Source organism: Prorops nasuta, unplaced genomic scaffold, assembly GCF_024137725.1.
Source record: "Prorops nasuta isolate Cenicafe-Biocafe unplaced genomic scaffold, Cenicafe_Pnas_1.2 PNAS00061, whole genome shotgun sequence".
Lineage (NCBI taxonomy): Eukaryota > Metazoa > Arthropoda > Insecta > Hymenoptera > Bethylidae > Prorops > Prorops nasuta.
Window position 1 is genome coordinate 378308 of NW_027116858.1, and position 20660 is coordinate 398967.

At 40.3% G+C, this 20660-nt stretch overlaps 2 protein-coding genes across 5 annotated transcripts; both read left to right on the forward strand.

The window, feature by feature from the left end:
• The first annotated feature begins 30 nt into the window (after positions 1-30).
• Positions 31-10361, forward strand: LOC136784619 (F-box only protein 33-like). The gene is made up of 6 exons (XM_066745429.1): positions 31-1260; positions 1795-1889; positions 1962-2156; positions 2226-2630; positions 2689-3136; positions 3206-10361. Exons 1-6 carry the CDS (start codon positions 1054-1056, stop codon positions 3335-3337), a joined length of 1482 nt encoding a protein of 493 aa, XP_066601526.1. The 5' UTR covers positions 31-1053; the 3' UTR covers positions 3338-10361.
• A 1075-nt stretch (positions 10362-11436) lies between these two features.
• simj (simjang) lies at positions 11437-19259 on the forward strand. 4 transcript variants are annotated; one of them, XM_066745359.1, is made up of 9 exons: positions 11437-12258; positions 15466-15533; positions 15818-16104; positions 16178-16403; positions 16475-16763; positions 16879-16944; positions 17148-17581; positions 17673-17977; positions 18052-19258. In XM_066745359.1, the coding sequence occupies exons 2-9, from the start codon at positions 15484-15486 to the stop codon at positions 18306-18308; spliced, it is 1914 nt and encodes a 637-aa protein (XP_066601456.1). In that variant the 5' UTR covers positions 11437-12258; positions 15466-15483; the 3' UTR covers positions 18309-19258. The 4 variants fall into 4 exon arrangements, with proteins under 4 accessions (XP_066601456.1, XP_066601460.1, XP_066601458.1 ...); XM_066745361.1 differs by lacking the exon at positions 11437-12258 and adding an exon at positions 14635-14962 and having other exon boundaries at positions 18052-19259; XM_066745360.1 differs by lacking the exon at positions 11437-12258 and adding an exon at positions 14636-14957.
• Positions 19260-20660: the final 1401 nt, after the last annotated feature.

Here is a 20660-nt window from a genome sequence, read left to right on the forward strand (position 1 = left end):
TTTTGTCTACAGGACTGGTAGCACTGTGAGCACAAAGAGTTTTATTCAAGATAGGATAAAGTGCAATAATAAGTTAAAATGAAAAAACATATAATTTTTTCGCTTCGATTATAATCACACCAGTTCGGTGAGGCAACGAATAAAAACAAACCCCATAATTTTCTTTTAGCGCTTACACGATTCAACGAATTCAATGTGTGATTGATTAAATTGAAAAAGCGCTTACTGATTAAACAATCAAATCAAGTGTTTTACTGATATGACCTTTTTATTTGCCAGTTTATAAATATATTTTTATTAGTTTTAAACATGGTTTAAAATTGTATATGTATACACAGTGCTATTAAGTTTAGTTAGGAGAGTTGGAGCTGGGACCTAAATGAGACCTGGGGCAGACCTGGGAAGGTCTGGTGTTCCACTGGTTCCAGACGTTCCACTTCGAGGTATGCTGTAATCTAAAGAACCTCGACCGACTATCAGAAAAGTTGTGGATTGTAAAGTAATCGTGTTCGGACGTGTCCGTGTGTTTCTGGTTTCAGATATGATACATGACGACAATGGGGTTGAAGCGTGTTATTAGAAAAACCAAAATCTAAAATACTGGATGAGAAACAGCAACTTGAAAGGAAAAGAAACACGAGAAAATACAGCTTCTATAGATTGGCATTTCACGTACGCGCCTCGAGTGACGATCAACCTTTAGGCTTAGCTTACGATAGAGTCGCCTTTACAATTCGTGTTGAAATTAAGTCAACTGCTGCGCGCATCTTTACTAATTTAACTTTGGAAAGTTTAAGCAATTCATCAATAGCTAACAGTGTCTGAAATTTATGCGAATAAAGTGTTCAGTAGCCTCTCAATTTTCATCGCTATTAATTTAATATATTACATTATAAGAAGCAATAGATATAATTAAGCTTCTTCAATCTTTTTTAACAGTTATTATAAATTTATTGCATTTACAAAAAAACTTTTAAGTTATGGACCTATTTTCTGCCTTTCGTCGGTCCTGAGGCTATCGCCCATCAATCGCCAGGGAAAACTAATCTGCGCATGCGCAAAATATGCTATCTGGCAAACTCAGTCCAGTTGGATCCAGTCAACGGTGAAGTCAAACAGCTGTTCGAGTTGTGGAGAAGCCTCGATTATTCGGATATGGCACAAGAAGATATCAATCCCTGTTGGGATAACCTTCCCAGCGTTATTTTACAAGAGATCTTCTCTTATCTACCCCACGAAACCAGAATAGAAGCTTCCCAGGCAAGCTATGATTTTTTTGTTCCTTACTCTGTTTATCAAATGATTTTGACCGACTCTGATGTGTCAAATTTAACGTTACCCGATCTTTACAAAAATATGTGTGTAGTACATATTAGTGATAATCAAATTATTCTCCTTGTAAGAGATATATATGTAGATATATATTCTCTCTTATCACGCTTCTCAGTAAAAGTAGATTTTGTTTAGTTCTTTGTTGACTTAAATGATTGTAACTGATATACTACGAATATGTCAAGTTTCGTCCCGTCCCTGATGTTTACGAAATTTTGTATCTCTCCTGTGTTTTGGTTACGAGTCATTTTCCGATGAGTCAAGCTCACCGTTTTACTCTGCGCGATGCCGATCATCTCTTAAATGTTCTGACGTTCTCGGGATATAAATATTTTATCCGCACCATTGTCTTTGGTTTGAATGTATCACTATTGACCCTATTGGATTTTATTGATTACCTCTGTATAACGCGATAAAAATGCTTTGGAATATCTTATCAGTTTTTATTTTCTATAACCTTAGGTTTGTAAAAATTGGAGGTACGCCTTGTTCCATCCAAGCTTTTGGAAGAAAATCACATTTGCTTTGGAAGATGAGGACAGAATTTTATGGGCAAGGTTGGTATGATCATTCAAAGAACATACAGATATTTTTAAATCTTTCTTATTTTTAAATATTATAATTTATAGGTTCTTGGCAGATTGTTTTGGACTCAGTGTACAGGAAGTAACTATTCGCTGTGAAATGCCGATGTATGCTCTCAATGAAACTTCCATTCTTCTGAAAAAATTAAGTAATAACCGGCAGCTTAGAAAATTATTTTTAGAGTCAAGTGAAAGCACGTTTGAACGATCTGTAACTGATATGGAAATGGATGAAGACAGGTATTTATTATTTTGACAAATGTTCAATTTTAAATAACTTATTAATAATAGAAATGTCTTTCCCTACAGTCAAACAACAAACAGCAAACCTTTAATCACGCATATTGTTAAAATTATTGAAACTTCAAACTGCTTGGAAGCTTTGAGCTTAGGATGTATAGAGGAGTTGACAGCTAGTGCCAGTATAATACTCGAACCATTGAGTCTTCATCATGCTAAGCATTTGACCCACCTTAGCTTAGCATCTGTCAAGGATGATCCTGATCATTATGATTTTTTGGAGCTCGATCACAATATGTTCAGATCATTTGGAAGATTGACTATATTAACCATAGATTATGATTTTGTAAGTGACAAATTTTTGAATGCCTTAGATACTGGAATTATGGAGAGGCTTGTAATTCATGTACATGGATGGAATAACGACTACCCTGGAACCACCAATGATGCATGGCAATCTTTTACTCAAAAGAAGTAAGTTTTAAGATTACAATTCTCTGAACTGTCTTAAATGAACAAAATATTATTTCAGTCCCCATTGTCAGCTGCGTCTAAATCTTATACACTCCTATGTTGGCATTAAAGTTTTGGACACAGATATTCTTAGACCAGATATGCCACTCACACATTTAAAAGTTTTATTTTGTGAAACAGTAAATAACCGAGCATTGCACCATTTGTCAAATTGGTATCAAGATACTCTGCAATCATTCATTTGGATGGATTCAATGAATCACCTGCAAAAAATACCAGCTACATATGACCCCAATGATCCAGATAGTCCTGATCCATTGGTTATCGTAGCATGGAAATGCACAAAGCTTAGGGAATTGGTATTCATTGGTCATAAGTACTACCAACAAAATTTATTAGCCATTGCTCGTCTTCGAGGAAGCAAACTCAATTATTTGGCATTCGCAGAAGATAATATAGTCTCTGACTATGAATTGTGGCATAAGACTGATTCTTCTATAATTCACGTAAGTACAGTTTAAAACCAAACGCGCAACTACTTCTTTTTTAAAAATAATTATTTCTTTGCACAATAGGAAATTCAGCAAATAATGGGGGATAGATGGGAGTCATTGAGCGATGCAGAGCTACCACCTGTCGTGATGGATCCATTTGGAAATGATAGTAGGGAAGTTATAATACCAATGGTCCTTCGCGACCAGAAGTAAGTCTTATAAGTACGAAGAAAATATTTCCTAAATACGAACAACTGACAGTAGCTATCTCTTTGGGGCACAAACCATCCTCAGAAGTACAGCAGCAATGTTATACTCTTTATTTTTCTATAAAATTTATTTTCTATATAAGAAGCGTGCGTTAGCTAAACAGATGATCAAAAGAAGAGTAGTCCATGAGAAGTATTAAAAGGAGGAGAAGGAGGAGGAGGAGGAAGAAAAGAGGAAGAAAAGAGGAATATCTGCAGTTGACTACAAATACTTGTTAACAATATGCAAACAACGAGGATATAAGCGCACACAAGCTTTGCCCCTTTGAACTATTTTCTTATGAAAGTGATACATTAACAACGCCTTTCCTTCAATGTTAATACGTCTAAATTTGACAAAAACTTAACGTGCTGACTCTTCAGTTTCCAAGGTGACATATGCTTATTTCTTAAAATTTCTCTCGTCAGGTATATCGAAGCATTCGTGTTCAGCAGATAGTCGGGGAAAGCTTCGTACCTAATCTTATTAATAATATACTCTTCTAATATCCGTCGTTCCTCTCACTCTTGGGATCAATGATACTTAGCTAAACAATAAGAACAAAGACGAGTTGTTTACCGTTCCAGAAAATGACGACGATGCACCTCTTGGAAACTGTTATCTAGAGTTATATGATAATTAAGGTGCGATTGTGGTGCACCGGAGCATCGTTATACGTTGGACAAAGAAAAAGAAAGTTAGGAGAGCTAATGATCTTCCAGCAGAAGACTTGATGAAGATTTCCAAACGTGTATAGGTAGAGGTGTATTAATCAGCTATTTTTTCAATATGTCGAGAGTTTAGTCGATAATGATGAGAGAGCGATAAAGCGTGCGAGGTAAGTGAGAAATAAAGAGAGAGAGAGAGAGAAAGTGTGTAAATGTTAAAGGAGACTTAAAAAAAAAAAGTTTTCGAGAAGACGCTGCTGACGTCAATCAAAGACGAATGACGATCCGAGGTTATTTTTAATACCAAAACCAATCGGACGTTCTTATGTAAATGTGCGTAAATAATTTCACAGCAAGAAGAGAATGGTTAACTGGAGAGAAGGGCCAAAACAGGGATATTTTTGACAAATTACTGCCGAGCTTGTAAGAATTCATGCGGCCATCATCCAGTATCTCGAACACGCTTCTTGCTCTTGTGTTCGTTAAACTGTAAGAACATGTTTAGAACGTAAATACAAACGAGAGAAATCAAATAAAGCACGTGTAATACTGTATTCTTAACGACTGGCGCTGTGGTAAAAATGAAAATAGTTGTCCATAAAGTCCAAGGAAATAGCTCATAATCATAAGTATATATATATATATATATATATATATATATATACCGTTTATCAAAATAAACGTTAATAACACTAGTATTCAGAGCGCTACCATTTCTGTCTGTATAGGATACTTGATAATGGTGTTGAATTATTATACAAGAAAAAAGTAAGAGGTATTATATTCATATAAAAATGAAGAAGGTGGAAAAGGCGAAGAAGAACAGAAGAAACTATACCGAAAGCAGTAAAACACTGTATGCACAGTCTTAAACTCTAAACTTTTTCAAGAGTTTATTTACTTTTTTCGAGTCTTTGTATATTTATTATGATTGCCGTGTGTATCAAAACACGAAGCAACGTACACTTTTTTTATGTATATATGCGATCCTGTACATCTGGTATATACTATATTGAAATGACACATTAACGTAGTGATGAGAAGTAATGGAAAAGGAAAAGGAGTTAAATTCGAGAGAAAGCGCAAAGTACGCGAGGGACGAGGCTAAATATCCTTCAAACTAGTAAACTAAACTATTTACGCGAAGAAGAACGGGCCTTAAAATGTACCTGAGTCGCAGTAAGGATAAATGAATGTTTGTGTGAGAAAGAGAAGATTTTCGCTCATGCGACGACGCTCACCAATATAAGATTATAATCGTATAAGCCCTCGAGGATAATTAATATAATGTGCTCACGCAACAATACAAACAAACAGCCTCCTCCGTGTATGAAAGTATGTTATTATACCGACGATTGAAAAAGAAGAATAAGAATACTTCGCAAATGAAGAAAACTAGTCAGTCTTAGCGCTTAAAATCCGGCCACCTTTAGTCAGGGAAGAACCAGGAGAGAGATGTATAAAAAATCACTTTATTGGAGAAACGTGTAAAGCAACGTATGGGATACGAGTCAAGCGATATTGTTGTCATTGTATTATAACCATTATCTTACTATTTTACACTTTCTCTCGTATGATTATCGGTCTTTCAATGGTCAAGCGCTAAAACTAATTTTTAAGCGCGTCACTTGCGTTTCTCCATTTGTCGTTTTCCTAACTTAACTGTACACTCTATATTTTGTTGTTTTTACATAAAACATCCATCGTCAAAAGAGCGATAGGGAAAGCGGTGCCTACTCTGTATGAGTAAGAGTTTAGAAAAACCGCGCTCGTGTGTGTGTATGCGTGGTGCGTGCGTGTGCGTATGTATGTTTGTTTACGTGTCAGAAAGAGGAGAGAGCGAGAGAGTGCACCGAAGCAACGACGAAGGGATAATATAAGGGTGTACCATGAACGATGGCCGATGTCAATACCATCGGGTAGGTACGAAAATCTAAGTAAAAAATTGGTAAAAACTTTTTTGCTAGCACCCTTGGTTAAAAACTTATTTTCAATTAAAGATTATCGATTAAAGTAGCCTTTCTTAAAGAGAAAGATTGTTTTGATCGCATTATAAGGTCAAAAATGCTAAGGTTCTGTGAATTAAAATACTAAGAAAAACACCAAGCCAAACATTCACCTGAGCCTATGAAGTGGTGTTTTTATGTTTTGATTGTTTTTATATGGCGCTCGCACTCGAAACTGTCGATCGGCCTTGAACCACTACAACAACAGTCTCAAGTGGATGTTTGGCTTTGTGCTTTTCTTAGTATTTTAATTCACAGAATCTTAGCATTTTTGGCCTTATAATGCGACGAAAACAATCTTTCTCCTTAAGAAAGGCTACTTTAATCGATAATCTTTAATCACAAATAACTTTTTAACCAAGGGTGCCAGGAAAAAAGTTTGTACAACTTTTTTACTTAGACTTTTGTCCCCTATCCGATGGTATTATTGGCATGGCCATCGCTCGTGGGACACCCTGTATAGCACGAGAGAACCAATAAATAAACAGCAAATATCAAAAAGAGACGCATTTGGATATATACATATAATAGAGACACGACCGTGTGTTTTGTGCGTGTATAGCAATGAAACAAACAATGAAAATATTCAAATAAAATCTGGTGATAAGTAGGCGCCATCTTTAGAGCGTTGTAAATCTCTGTTTAGAGCTCGTAGAAGAAGGCGATCGTGCAGTCTTAATCGAAGAAAAAAGCACACACATACTATACTACTTTATAGAAATGAAAACGTGGGCACAACGCGCGAAGCGAACGCGTGAACAAGCGCGATGACAAACGAATATAAGACTGAACCTGTCGTCTGTCGACAAAAAGGTGTCGTAATAGAATTATGAAGACTGCACGACGCCACGTGGCCGTGTATTCGTTCGAAGGAAGTTTTGGAAGAGCGTGAAAAGTAGGATGTTTATATTATAAAAGAATTTTCGTAAATTTTCATCGATTTTTAGGGTTTACGAATACACGAGGCACGAACTAGGAGATGGCGCACCAGGTAGCGTTTAGATCCGAATCCAAGCCCTGGGAGCTCACTCGGAGCGGCGGTTCTCCCACCCTCCCCCCCCCCCCCCTCCTCCTCCTTCCTCCTCCTCCCTAAAAAGCCGAACACACTATACTAACCTTAAGCAGCCTGCCAAGAATCAAAATAACTGTATAATATCAAACGAACGCTAGCCAGTACAGAATGCTATAAGATCTATTTTTTAAGATGCGAATGTATATTTTTGTACTAAGGCAGGCCTTAGCGAAACGAAGAGGAGGGATAGGTGGTAAGAGGAGAGTAAGCTGTGATCAGTGTCGGCTTAACGGGAGTAACGTTTATATCGTTTAAATATCGTGCATAGTGAGAAGCGTAAAAGCAAACGACGTTCCTGAATATAACACAACGTAGATTGTGTTTTTCCGAGTGGGCCGCTGTCAAAGGGTTGAATATTAATGGAGAACAAAACAACTGTGATAAAATGTAATATCTTAGACGGGTGCTGCAGCGAGAAAGAGAGAGAGAGAGAGAGAGAGAGAGAGAGAGAGATAATTAATCGTACAGGAAAAATGATCCAAGCTTGAGATGTTCAAGTAAAATTGATAAAGATAAAGCGTTACGAGAGAGATATAGAGGGATGTGAGACGCGCGAGAGAGTTATTTGCCAGAAAGGAATTAATCTGACGAAAACTATATCGTTTGAAGAAATCTAATAGTCTCGAGCAGTCAGTATATATATATATAATAAAATAGGAAAACGTTTCAAAGTTTTCGCTAGGATGTGATCGTAGTCTTTCCACTCTACTGGAATTCTCCGAACTATGAAAATCTTTCTATCTATCCGATTTATTATCGGGATATATCGCAACACTACAGCAGAGCGCGTATAATAATATTATTACAATAAATATACGAGTAGTAAGATCGTCGACATTCCAGTATAATGAAACGCGCGAGCTGGCAGACCAACATTTTGCCAGTTCGGCAAAACAATCAAGAGTACGCGTAGCAACAAAACTCCACAAACATTTGTAAAATATCTGCCAAAGTAGCGAAAAATTATTGCCGATCCGTTTGACTTTATAATGTTGCGCCGCCATCTTGGATGTTTTTTCGTCGGTCGACACCCGGAGGGACAAGTGTTAATTTTCTTGTGCAAAATTTAAGCTCTTTGTTGAAATTAATATATTATATACCATAGCTATCTATATGTATAAATTGATAAAGTATATTATATTAAGATATCAATTATGATTTTGTACGCCGAAATCGTTGAAGCATGCAAAGACGATGCCACTGGGCGATTGCTCGAATACTAATAGTACACTGCGTAGTCCGACGACACAGTTCGTTTTTTATTTAGATATTTTTTAATATTTCCTTTAGGGGGGGGGGGGGGGGGGAGATTATAACTACATGCAAGTTTCTCTCTTTTTGACTATAGAAAATCGGCAAATGGATTTCCATGAAGTTTGATTAAAAATCGATTTTAGCGTAATACGAAGAAAAACCTAGCCTCGTCAGGTCGAAGTATGCCGCGAACAGTATTATGAGTTCTTAAAGAATGAGTGGAGAGTAAAGGTTTGAACGCGCGATTCAACGAGGTGCGCGATATTTAGTTGGACGGTCCTTTTTTTCGCGAATCGTTCGCGGCTTCCTTATATATACGTATTTCGACGAGCGTTCGTTTTCACCGAAACAATGCATTCCAATCGAAAGGGGGTGAACGAGGCAAGCTAGCTTCGCGGGAACAATATCCTATTTCTCAAGTTTTATCTTAAGCGAAGCTCGTTAATCGGTATAGAAATGTCGCTGAAATTCGAAGGAAAAACTTTTCTGCGCCTTTCGAGTCGTCTGGCGCGAGATGTCGAGAGACTTGGAAAATGGCGATTCGAGGCTTCGACGGGCAAAACGCGTTCGCCGCGTCGAAAGTTGAAAGACGGAAGAGCCTCGAAGCTTGCTCAAATTCTGCCGAAATCGCGCGTTGTCGCTCGTCCATTTGGGCCAGAAGGAATTTTTACAAAGCAACTTTGGGTTCGATCGAGTTTCAGCGAGCAGAATATCAAATGTATAAATGTTCCCCATCTGGCGCATCCTTCCGTGGTGCGCGCGAAGCGTGACTAGAATATAGAATAATACGCGAGCGTGGGTGTCGGTAGGGGGGCAAGGGGGGTGCGGGTTTGACAAATTGTATCCTTCATAGATTCCCATTTCTCCGAACGTTCCCTATACTTGGAAATTGCGATTGAAGACAGGGTCGCGAGCAGCAGCGCGCGCTAATCGTTCAGATTTTTAACGTCGAGCTTCGAGAAGCGGCAGAAGAAGATTCCAATGAATCGTTGTCTAAATTTACCTGGAAAAACGGCAAGAAAGTAAATTACTCAACACTAGTCCAAGCTCTATTCTGTTATGGATTTGTTTGGAGCACCAATTTTTTTTTGCTCTTAGCGTTTATCTGTTATCGTACGTATACACAGCGAGTGCCTGTGTTTTCGTTTACTTTTTAAGTCTATCGTAGCCTGCAGCAACGACTGTTATATTTCGTATTCGTATGCCAGAAGAACTTAATAGAGTAGTAAAACTATATTGCGATCATGTGGAATGTGCAACCCCATACCGAATGTATAGATATTTTCTCGATCGTGTATCGTTGTGGGGCAAACGCTCGAGTTTATTCTGACCTCCCATTAGAATACAGTGGATATTTTGCTGGACAAAAAATCTATATTCGGTTGTACATGTTGGAGAAGACTCGTGTTTCGGCTCTTTCATAACGTAACCGCGCTATTCCTTCCAAGGTCGAGTATATACGCAAAGTCAGAGACACGAGTGTTCTCCAGTGATTCCCGTTACGATCACCGATCAACTTCCTCTGTTTGTCGTATCGGCGCTCGACCGACCGACCGACTACAACAATTTTTATTATATCACAAGAATTTCTATCGAATCGTTCGTTTCCCGCCACTTTTAGTTAACGAGGACAAATCAAATCAAATATATTGTGCGTATGTGTATGTATTGCCTGTAAAAGCGTCGAGTGCGCTTTTCACCAAGTGTTTCAGCAAGGAACACCATTAGCTTTGCTTTTATCATGCATTAACCTTTCGTGACAAAAGGAGAAGGGGGGGGGGGGGGGACCGAAGAGCTTCGTTAGATGGATCGCTTCTGAAAAGTGCACTCGACGCTCGGTATACCTAATATTAGGATAAATTTCAATGTATCGTAACAAGAAATTATTTTGTAAATGTGTCGCTAAAATTGAATGTGACCGAGGGCCATGTTTTTAGAAAGAAAAACCAAACAAATTCAAAAAAAAAAAAAAAAATACAATCGATTCCTTCATAGGCTTAGAATCGTTTATTCGGGCCTGCAGTGCGGTGCCAGCTGGTAATTTTCATTGAAAACAAGAACAAAAAATGTACTCTTTGCGAAAGACCCATTCCTGTCATGCACAATATCCCTCGAATGTGTACATACATACAATGTATATTATAAGAGAGACCAGCTAATTTTTCGTCTGTATCTACATCACTCTATCGTTATCTCATACCCTATAACTTTCAACTGTCCGCAATATATTCTACTAATATATATGTACCATCAGTATTTGTTTCTCCGAGTCTAATCCAACTAAAATCTCAACAATTTGTACTTTATCTCCTCGAAGACTATAGAAGAGATTTATCTCGCATATATGATAAATGAACTTTAAGGAATGTATCGATCGACAAAATAAATCATGCGTGGCATAAGAAAGTAGCGTCCATTGATTCTCTTGCTCCTGCTCCTGTCCACAGCGACGTTCAAGTCGAAGAAGATTGGTACGACGACGACGACGACGACGCAAACCGCGCGCGGTGATGACGAGAGCATCGGCAGGCGATAGGCGAGTTTAAAATGCCCTCCATTGGAGCCTGGCCTTTGATCGGTGATAGCCAGCTGTGTACATACATACCGCCCGCTACAGTATTGGAATGAAATAATGGGGAGTGGGAGGGAGGCTAGGGAGAGGGGGGTCCGAGTGGGAATGCGCAGAAGCACGTGGACAGATTTGTTTAGAGGCGGATTCTTATAATAAGCTTCTTCGTGCTGCATTTACCAGGTCCGTGGGGCACTTCCGGTAAGCCCCGTAGCTAGCCGTCCGTGTGCCGTTCGTGCCGGCGGCGGCGCTTGCCCCGTGCCGTGCCCGTCGAATCGTCGTTGGAAGGAGAGATAGGAAGAAGAGGGGGGGGGGGAGGGGTGTAGTAGCTGGACAGAAAGCTCAATGGCGTACGTCTTTTATATACAATGTATATACATATCTCGTCCGTCTGTTATTCCCCCCGATGTCCGAATAACACGACACTTACTATACCTGTGAGGATAAAGAAGGAGGAAAGAGGGGACACATGAACGAGCATATATCCCGGTGAGAGACGGAGTGAGAGAGAATCACTCGACAAGGCCGCCATATTGAATCACACTGGTTAATTCTTGCACCGCGTAAATTCGTTCTCTCGTGAAGAGAGTATAGGTATAGTTGCCACGGGAGCAAGGATCGTTCCCTCTCTCTCTCTCTCTCTCTCTTTGTACACTTCTCCCCACTACTGGTGGGTGCCGTGTGGAAACGGGCGAGAACTGCGAGAAGTGAGAACGAGAAGCAGAGAAGAGCGGCAACGGCAAGCAAAAGTAAGCGAGCAGCCAGCGGCTGGCGTATGCCGTTTATCCGTACTGGCGTACGTATACAACGTACACTCGGTCACTCGCTACGCGGCGTGTACGCACGGAAAGAGATAGCTCTCCGAGAGGTTTGGTTGGCAAGGTGCCGTGCCGTGCCGTGCCGTCGCGCGTGTTAGGACCAATTATGCGCGAGCGCAACGGAAAAGTGTCGGCGTGCTACGGAAATCGTGCATGTGCACACTGAAGTGCAAGAGAGGAGAGATCGGCGGGAGAGACTGGAGCGAGTTGAGCATTACGCGGTGCGAGCGCGTCATGTCGACGTATGTAAGCGACAGCGTGGAGTGTAAAACACCGTAGTGGAGCGGAGTGAAGTGGAGTGGAGTGGAGTGTGGAGTGTGTAGAGCAGAGCAGAGCAGAGTCAGCAGGAGTGGAGTAGAAACGACCGGCTGCCTGTCTGGCTGGCCGACTGCCCGCTTCTGCTCATCTTCTGCTTCCTTCGACCGCGAAACCGACTCGCGAGTCAGCCAGCCTTGCTAATTTCTCCTTCGCACACACGCCTCTCTCGACACCCTCAAGGTACGCCCGAGCCCTGCGTCTATTGCCCTCGACGAATCTCAAAATATTCCTCCCCACTCCCCCTCCTCTCTCTTTCCAATACACACACCAGCGACATTTTCCTCTCCACCCATATCACTCATATATATAATGTCACTCCTCGCGTTACGCTCTGGCTTTCCACGACTCAGCGTTTCCTTCTGCTGCCCATTATTCTTCCTCCCTCTCATTCATCAATCCGCCAATCCCAACTTAAATGCATACGAGTCGCCCAATGTCTCGATTCGTATCGATCTTACTGATTTTTGCAATTATGTTCGTATCGCTGGATGCACCACAGGCCTGTTCGATGCTTGAAATGCGTAATCAATCAAACAATTTTCGCCCTAATGTCCGTGCTCAGTTTCATATAGGTTAGGATTTACCGAGGTTACCCTAGGTCATCTTACGATCCTGCAATATTATGCGCTCCGTTGGAGAACGCTTCGTTAACGCATCTCCACATTTATTTTCCGTTAATGTCCTATATTGGTCAACTGAGCGAAGAGACGCATAACACGTATGTGTTATACTTGGCTTATTACGCTCGTAGGAAAAAGATAGTACGTATGTATATATACTCACTCACATACGTTTTATCGAGACTCTCCACTACAGTGAAAACTTATCGCGCCGCTGCACTACTACGTGAAATCGTTTTAACTAGACTCATTAGGGTATCGTGTACCTAATCAACGGCTCGGGGAATACGATTCGAGACAAGCACACATAGAATTGATGAAAAATTACGCGAATGACGTGGGACGACCTTGAGGCGGACCTTGCAGAGCGTATTACTTACATACGGGTTTTCGATGCCGGCTAAAAATAGTAGATCATCCGCGAATTCTAGTAAATAAAATATAAAAGTTGGCTTATAGTCACAGAATGGATATTTCTGGTAAGCCCTAGATGTGACTACCGCGACCCTTGTCAAGGCTGTTCTTCGTTAGCCACCTACGCTGAAAGATAATACGATTTCTTGTTTTTGCTTGCGGTACAAGTATGTACCACTAGTCACGTGATATGCCCTACCATAGTATATGTATATGCCCACTGTTACCAAAGAATATCATAAACCTTGTCGGGCCTGCTGATGACTATAGGGACAATGAAAACTGGGCAGGAAAAACGTGCGGATATCGCCATAAAACCATCGAAAAACGGTATATCGTAGCTTTGGCTAATTATGCCTTCGGTGTTCGCTCTGCTCAGCCGACACAGCCATATGACGGCCTTCGTATATACGTATTACATCGGTTATACCCCTGTATTGAAAAAGAAGAGTCGGTCGAGGCTCATCCAAACATGGGGAAACCTGGAAGTGGAATGGGAGAAAGGCCAGGCCAGCCAGTGAGTTCTGAAAAATGGACTGAGGATATATCGCATGTGTTAAGTGCATGCGACGTGGCGGAAAACGGGGGAGAGCAGATATATTGGAGAGAGGGAGGAAAAGAAAGAACCGGACAGTACAACAGAGAAACGGAGAAAGAAAAAAACGGAGGGAGAGAGAGAGAGGTCGCGCACGGTTGTCGACTTGAAACGGCCGTAATTACGAGATGCGTGCACGGCATCGGATTCATTGCAAAAACGTCGTCGCAAGTCCTCTCTATACATCCCTCGGGTCGCCAAGGCCTGGCAGTGGGGACTCAGGCGAAAAATCGATTTCCCGTAGGGCAGAAGGGCGAGGAAGGATGGAGTATACGGGGATAGAGAGACACTGAGACAAAATTCGGTAAAATCCGAAGAGAGAGAAGCTTCGATACAGAGATACGTACTGTAGAATGAGAGGGAATAGATATATGTGTACTAGAGTTGTATGTGTGCGTGTGTGTGTGTGAGAGAGAGAGAGAGAGAGAGAGAGAAAATGAGATGCCAAATAAATTGAGAGAGCGAGGGGAAAAGCAATGTCCGGAATTCGAGAGAGATAAATGTAGAGTATTGAATGCAACTTAGAGGTGAACTATATATATATATATATATATATATATATATGTATGTATGAGGAAGAGAGAGTAAGGGAGAAAGCAAAGCTTAGAACCCAAGTTAGAATAGAGGTGAAGAAACACAGGAACGAGCAAGAGAGATGTATTGTATATTTTCGTGTCTAGAGTGAATGAAACGAAGAAGGAAAATGGAGTAAGGGTGGGAAGAGAGAAATAGATAGCGGGGAAAGGGGGAGGAGGAAGGAGATAGAGAAGCAACATAGTGTAAGATGAAGTAGGATTTTTCGAGGAAAGGGCAATGCGAGGTGTATACAGAGTAAAGTAAATAAGTGTAAGAGAGGTAGGTTGGGTAGAGATCGGTTTCTATAGCGCTGTGCTGGTCGTGTGGGTGAGTGGCTAGCTGCGGTAGGGGGCACGGACGGGGTAAGGGGAGAAATAATTAATGTGCGACAGTACCCCTCCCCTCGCAGAGCGGGCCACCCCTCTCCTTCGCTCTGCCTTGTACCGCTACGCTTAGCTGCCATTGTGCAGAGACGCTACTTCCGAAGCATCAAATTTGACTCTCCGGCGCAGCATTTTAAATACTTCCTAGCCAGTTCCTCCATCCCGTACAGCCACGTAAAATGAATGGACGCAGAAAACCCACAAGATTCATCTCGTACGCCGCAGACCTTTACAAATTGTGCATCTGAGTTTGCTTCCCTGCCGACTGTCTTCGAATTCATCGGGAGAGAGGTTAGGTTAGAACATTACTCCCGTAGGTATCAGACTCGATCGCCCGCAAGCCATACTCACACGCAGCTGCCTTCTCCTTTTTATTAATCTCCTTCTCTTCCTTTTCCCCGGCTCCTTACGAATTATCTCCCAATTTTTCCAACGATCGATCCCACCTACCAAATACCTATAAACATTTTATCTTTTTAGTTCCTCTGTATATATCTGTACGTGTTTTGGGTGTACGTGTATACGTGCATGTGTGTGTGAAACAGAGAGAGAGAGAGAGAGAGAATGCGCGTTGGCGTGTATAAGTTTCTGAAATTTGATGGTCACAAGCGAAATTGTTTCGCGATAATTATTGACTGGATTATTTTAGATTGTCATATATGTTTGTGACAAAATTTTACTTTAGGCTGGTATGGAAAATGTACAGTTGACTTTTCATGTCTTCCTCTTTAATTGCCTAATTTTTCATGATTTGGTATTATGTATTTAGGTCATTGATAAAGATACTTCTTTTTTACAGATCTATTCGTAATAAAGAATGGAAGCCATGGATTTGGATGGGGATGCAGTGGTAGACTTAAGCGTTGGGTTAGTATGGAAAAATATTTGAGAAATTGTTCATTCTTTCTCAATTTCTTTCTTTAATCTACAAGTATTCTCTTTAATCTGTCAAATAACACATGTCAATATGTATATATATATATATATATATATATATATATATAGTGCATTGTTAGCTCTAGAACAGGATTTATGAATCTTATTTCTTATCAATATTTATTATCTCTGAAAAGCTATTTCTCTGTTATTTTATATAGTCTAAGATTTTATCTTCATGTTAATTTTCTTATTTATTACCCCATATTTTGCAGCAGCAGTATAAGGAGAGAGTCTCCATCGGTTAACTTAAATTCCAGTGATGTCGGTGCTCCCTTAGATCTGGGAATTCATTATTCCTTAGGTTCTAATGTGGAAAACAATATGTTAGAAACTCGGAATATTCAGAATGCCACTAGAGGAATATTGGCTCCAAAGTCTGGAGATGATAGAAGAACTAGACGTAATCTTAGACCGAGGACTGAGAGAAGTTATGCAGAGAGTCCGGATGAACCTAGGATTAATGGATATTTGAATGGAAATGCATCGGACAGCGATGAAGGTTATTGCTCTTGGCTTTTCTCATTTTACAAAAATTCTCTAGTCACGTACTAATTGATTCTCCTCATTATTAGGAGAAATGCCTCCATTGCTTCCCATCAAAGAGTTATCATCGGATGAATTGGCTGAACGTGAAAGAACTTTGAGAAAGCTACGTGAAGAACTTAGATCTGAAGAGATGAAACTGGTGCTACTGAAGAAATTAAGGCAATCTCAACAATTGAAAGAGAATATTGCTACAGTACCAAAAGTTCCAAGCAAATTGCCACCTCCTGTTCCAGTTCCTCAAATATCTCACAGGTAATTACTTATTCGATTAGGTTGATTTGTGATAAACAACTTATATTGTTTCATAACCTGTGTGTGTTTAGTCATAGGAGTAGCAAAGCTCCACCACCTTTGCTAAAAGGACAACCTCCGCCCAGCAGGAGTAGTAGTTTGCATGCTCCACCACCAGGAATGTTACTTCCACCAACGGCAAGTCGTAATGTAACTTCAAGTACAGGAATGCCACCCAACATGGTAATACCTCAACCTCCTCATCCTCGAGGACGACCTACCAGTACTGCACCAAATGTTCCAAACTATCATGCACCAGCAGATAGAACAGAACGTTCCACAAAAGATCCCACTCCTTCACCTGCTCATCAAGTCAGCAAGGTAAAGAAAAATTCTCTGTTTAACCATCTCTTAAGTCTTATTATACTTTAACACTGTATCATAAGTTCAGTTGCACCATTTCACATTATAAATAATATCATCTTTTTAAAAAAAGCTGCTTGTTGGATCCCAAGATAATAAAGCCAATGCATCTTTAAGTACACCTGTAATTCCAGAACAGGTATCTCAAAATATGAAAGTTTTCATCCATCTCTTCATACTCATTTTTAACTTTAGTGTATTTTTCAAATACAAGTCACAATCAAATAAACAGTTAGATGTTTTGATGTTGTGAACAATTTTTATTGCTTAGAAATTTTGCCAGTTATTGTTAGTAATCAATTACAAGTTAGATATAACACAGATGTAATTATTTGTTTGTAGGAGCGTCCAAGGGAGGATAATCAAACACCTGCCCAGCGTCAAGCTGCTGCTAAATTAGCACTTAGAAAGCAATTGGAGAAGACTCTCCTGCAGATACCACCTCCTAAACCTCCACCACCAGAAATGCACTTTGTGCCAAATCCATCAAACACAGAATTCATTTATCTGGTTGGATTGGAACACGTTGTAGACTTTATTACGAAGGAACCGGCGATACCGCCACCACCAGAACCATTTGAGTGTACGCAATGCAAGACTGATTTTACACCTGTTTGGAAATGGGAAAAGCCTGTTGCCGGTGGTAAAAAGGAGGGACCAAGGGGCCAACACGCGACCTTCCAGAGGCCGCCGGCCGGTCGCGATCCCAGAGTCATATGCGAACATTGCGTTACTACCAATGTTAAGAAGGCTCTAAAAGCAGAACATACGAATCGGTAAATATAACCCGATAAATTAGTCGATTTATATACTTTTACGTTTATGTCGAGCGACTGCATACCAACGTTGTTTCCTTTTTTATTTCAGATTAAAAACAGCTTTCGTGAAAGCTCTGCAGCAAGAGCAAGAAATAGAACAAAGATTAGCACAAACAGCATGCCCAAGCCCAGATCCGCCAGCTCCGAAGCCAATACCGAAAGCAGCGACTCCCACTAGAAGGGTAGCAACGCCACCGGCACCACCTCCACAGGTTCCGCCGGCCCCAACGCTGGCCGCTACGCCTCCAGCGCCCAAATTGCAAGAGCATCCTCTTGTTAAACTTGCTGAAAGTGGAAAATTCAGTCCACATCATGCTGCCGCCGCCGCTGCTTTACAGCAGCAACTACTCAGAGGTGAGTAAATGATTTAGGATCGTTGTTTTCACGATCGATTGTCACAATTATGTTGTTTCTTTTTCTTTTAATAGAATTAGCAAAGAATCCCGTGCCAGGCTTACCGCCACATCAGCCAATTCCTGCGCATATGATGCCACCGTTTTCGTCCATTCTCTATCCTTATCAATTGGCGATGGCGCAAGCTGGCAGCAAAGGTTTGGTGGAGCTTCAGCGACAAGCAGCAGATCTGCAGCGTCAATACCTATTGGATATGATCCCGTCGCAGGCATCTCAGGCTCAAGGCAATCAGGCTCCACCAAGAGCTCATCCGCATAATTGGAAGACGTAACCGGACGCATTGAAAAATCGTACGGTCAATTTGAGTAAATAAGCAGCGGCCGACAAACACGACATCTTTGTTCATCACGTAATCACCCGGAGGTGACCGCATGGGAGGCTGAAAGTCGTCAAGCTCAATTAGCGCAGTAGCCAAGATTCATTAAAGCACTACGTGCTGCATGTTATATCTCTGTCACCATCTCGATGTACGATCATCCCCTAAGACTCGTGCTGCCACGGTTTCGTGAATCTATGAGAATACGATTTCCATCGAAATGAACGTCAAAACTTTTCATACCCAGCACAGAAGGAAATCCGAATCTCTCTGTCCTTGGACATCGAAGTTTCACGTTCACCGCATAAGTCCGCTGACTACATGGATGTTTGTGATGTAATTTCTGTCATCCAGACGACTCAGCCGTGTTTCCTTCTCTTCATTTCCGTAACTGGCGTGATTGTACGCTAAGGCAATGTGCATAATAGCTCAAGTGCATTGTATTTTTCAAATATCGCATCATACGATAAAGTACCAAATAGACCTTTACAAGGCACTAAAACTGTAATGAGTGTTGCGTGATTCTTGATTCGTTAATTATACTTGTAATAACTGAGGAGGAAAAAATCTTTGCCGAGCTGCGAAGCTATAGTGGAAGCATGGGGGTAAATTAATAAATATTTTTCCTCCTATTCCTAAGCCGTTTTAGAGCGTTTAAACTGACCTTAGTCGCTGATCCCTTTATAACATTCTTGATCAGCGACGGTACCTGTACTCTGTGTATATCTCATTATTTTCTTCAATCTGTGAGTATTTTTAAAGTGAATATTATAAGAGAGAAAGGCAGCACGTGTTCGCGAAAGTGTGTGTGTATGTGAGTATGTGTGCGCTAGAGAGGAAAAAGGAGAGAAGGGAAGAGGAAGAGGAAGAGAAAGAGAGAGAGAGAGAGAGAGAGAGAGAGAGAGAGAGAGAGAGAGAGAGAGGGGTGGGAGGATAGGAGTGGTGGGTAAAAGTAGAAAAGAAAACTTTAACTATGTAAAGAGTTATCTTTTTATGTATGAGAGAGTGGAATGAAACCTTTCAGGGTGTAAACGTTTGTGGGTGTGAAATGTATGTGTCCGCGGCGTGTGCTTAGATTTGCTTAGGATGAGAGCGTGATAGCGGTTTTTGTTAACAATGCGATCAAGTATGTGCATCGACAAATTTTTAATCGAGTGTCTCGTGGGTTAATATGCGCACAATTTGTAGCAAACTTCAAGCTAGACTTTGGCAAAGTGTATCAGAAAAGTGATACCAAGGATATATATAATTGGGATATTGTTCGGCTCACTATTTACAGTAAGACTAAGTGAAACTGCTAGGTAAGATTTGAATTTTCAAGCTAACGCACCTTGCTACTGCATTGTGAACGCTTCTTAACAAAAATTCCAAGAACATACGTAATTGAAGGTTCCGGGGTTAATGCCGATTTTTTATCAAATTTTCTCCAAAATATGCACCTTCGAATTCGATTTTCGGCACACGTCTTAGAGATACTGCTTAACGTTTATTAATTATTACTGAGACATCCCCATTGATTGACTGATTGATTGATTGTTCAATTCCTATTTGTCCATCGCATCCATTGGTATAAATAACTGATTTTGGTCATTTCTGAATCGTTAAAGTAAATAGTACTGTAGTCTTGATATTTCTCGGTATATGATACAAGTTAATAAACTAAAATAGCATAATCATCTCTCTTTGTACTACACGATAGGTTTTGAACTCGTACGTACTTCATATACATATACACCGTAATAAGTCTACGATCGCATAATAGATCAAGATCTGTGTTTTGTGTAAGGGAAACCGAGGAAAAACGTCGTTGTCCACTATCGCTATCGTCATGAGCGCTGTCAATTTTTCAAACCGTCTTCAGACAAGAAATTTATCTGTTTTCAGGAACTGTCGTCGAGAATTATGATTATAAAAGTCGTTAGGGAGGTTCATTTCAATTTTGTACATCATTCTTAAAGTGATGGAAAAAGAGTGACGAGCACTTCATAAGGATTTTGAGGACCTCAAAAGGGGGAGACCTAAATAATAATTCGTTTATTTTTGAGAGTATCTTTGTTTTTTATAAATATGTATAATAATTACTGGGAGAAGCCAATAAGAAAAGAACATCTAATATTCTATCATCGTCCTTAGTTTGAGTTTTGCAAAATGTATAGTATTTGCTGATTATTTATATGCCTTGTTGTCTAAATTATCTTTTCAAAATGACACAAACTTTCCAACTTATGTTATATAAAAATTTTTGATTGTGAACCGAATTCACCTATATTAATTATTCTTATTAAATAAATTTTAAAATGTATTATA

Bases quoted from the DNA above. Each gene is read 5' to 3' on its own strand.
- LOC136784619 (XM_066745429.1), top strand. From the start codon at position 1,054: ATGCGCAAAATATGCTATCTGGCAAACTCAGTCCAGTTGGATCCAGTC. The intron at 1,261-1,794 runs GCAAGCTATGAT...CTATAACCTTAG, and splicing joins CCAGAATAGAAGCTTCCCAG to GTTTGTAAAAATTGGAGGTA. The intron at 3,137-3,205 runs GTAAGTACAGTT...TTTGCACAATAG, and splicing joins CTGATTCTTCTATAATTCAC to GAAATTCAGCAAATAATGGG.
- simj (XM_066745359.1), top strand. From the start codon at position 15,484: ATGGAAGCCATGGATTTGGATGGGGATGCAGTGGTAGACTTAAGCGTT. The intron at 16,404-16,474 runs GTAATTACTTAT...GTGTGTGTTTAG, and splicing joins GTTCCTCAAATATCTCACAG to TCATAGGAGTAGCAAAGCTC. The intron at 16,764-16,878 runs GTAAAGAAAAAT...TTTTAAAAAAAG, and splicing joins CTGCTCATCAAGTCAGCAAG to CTGCTTGTTGGATCCCAAGA.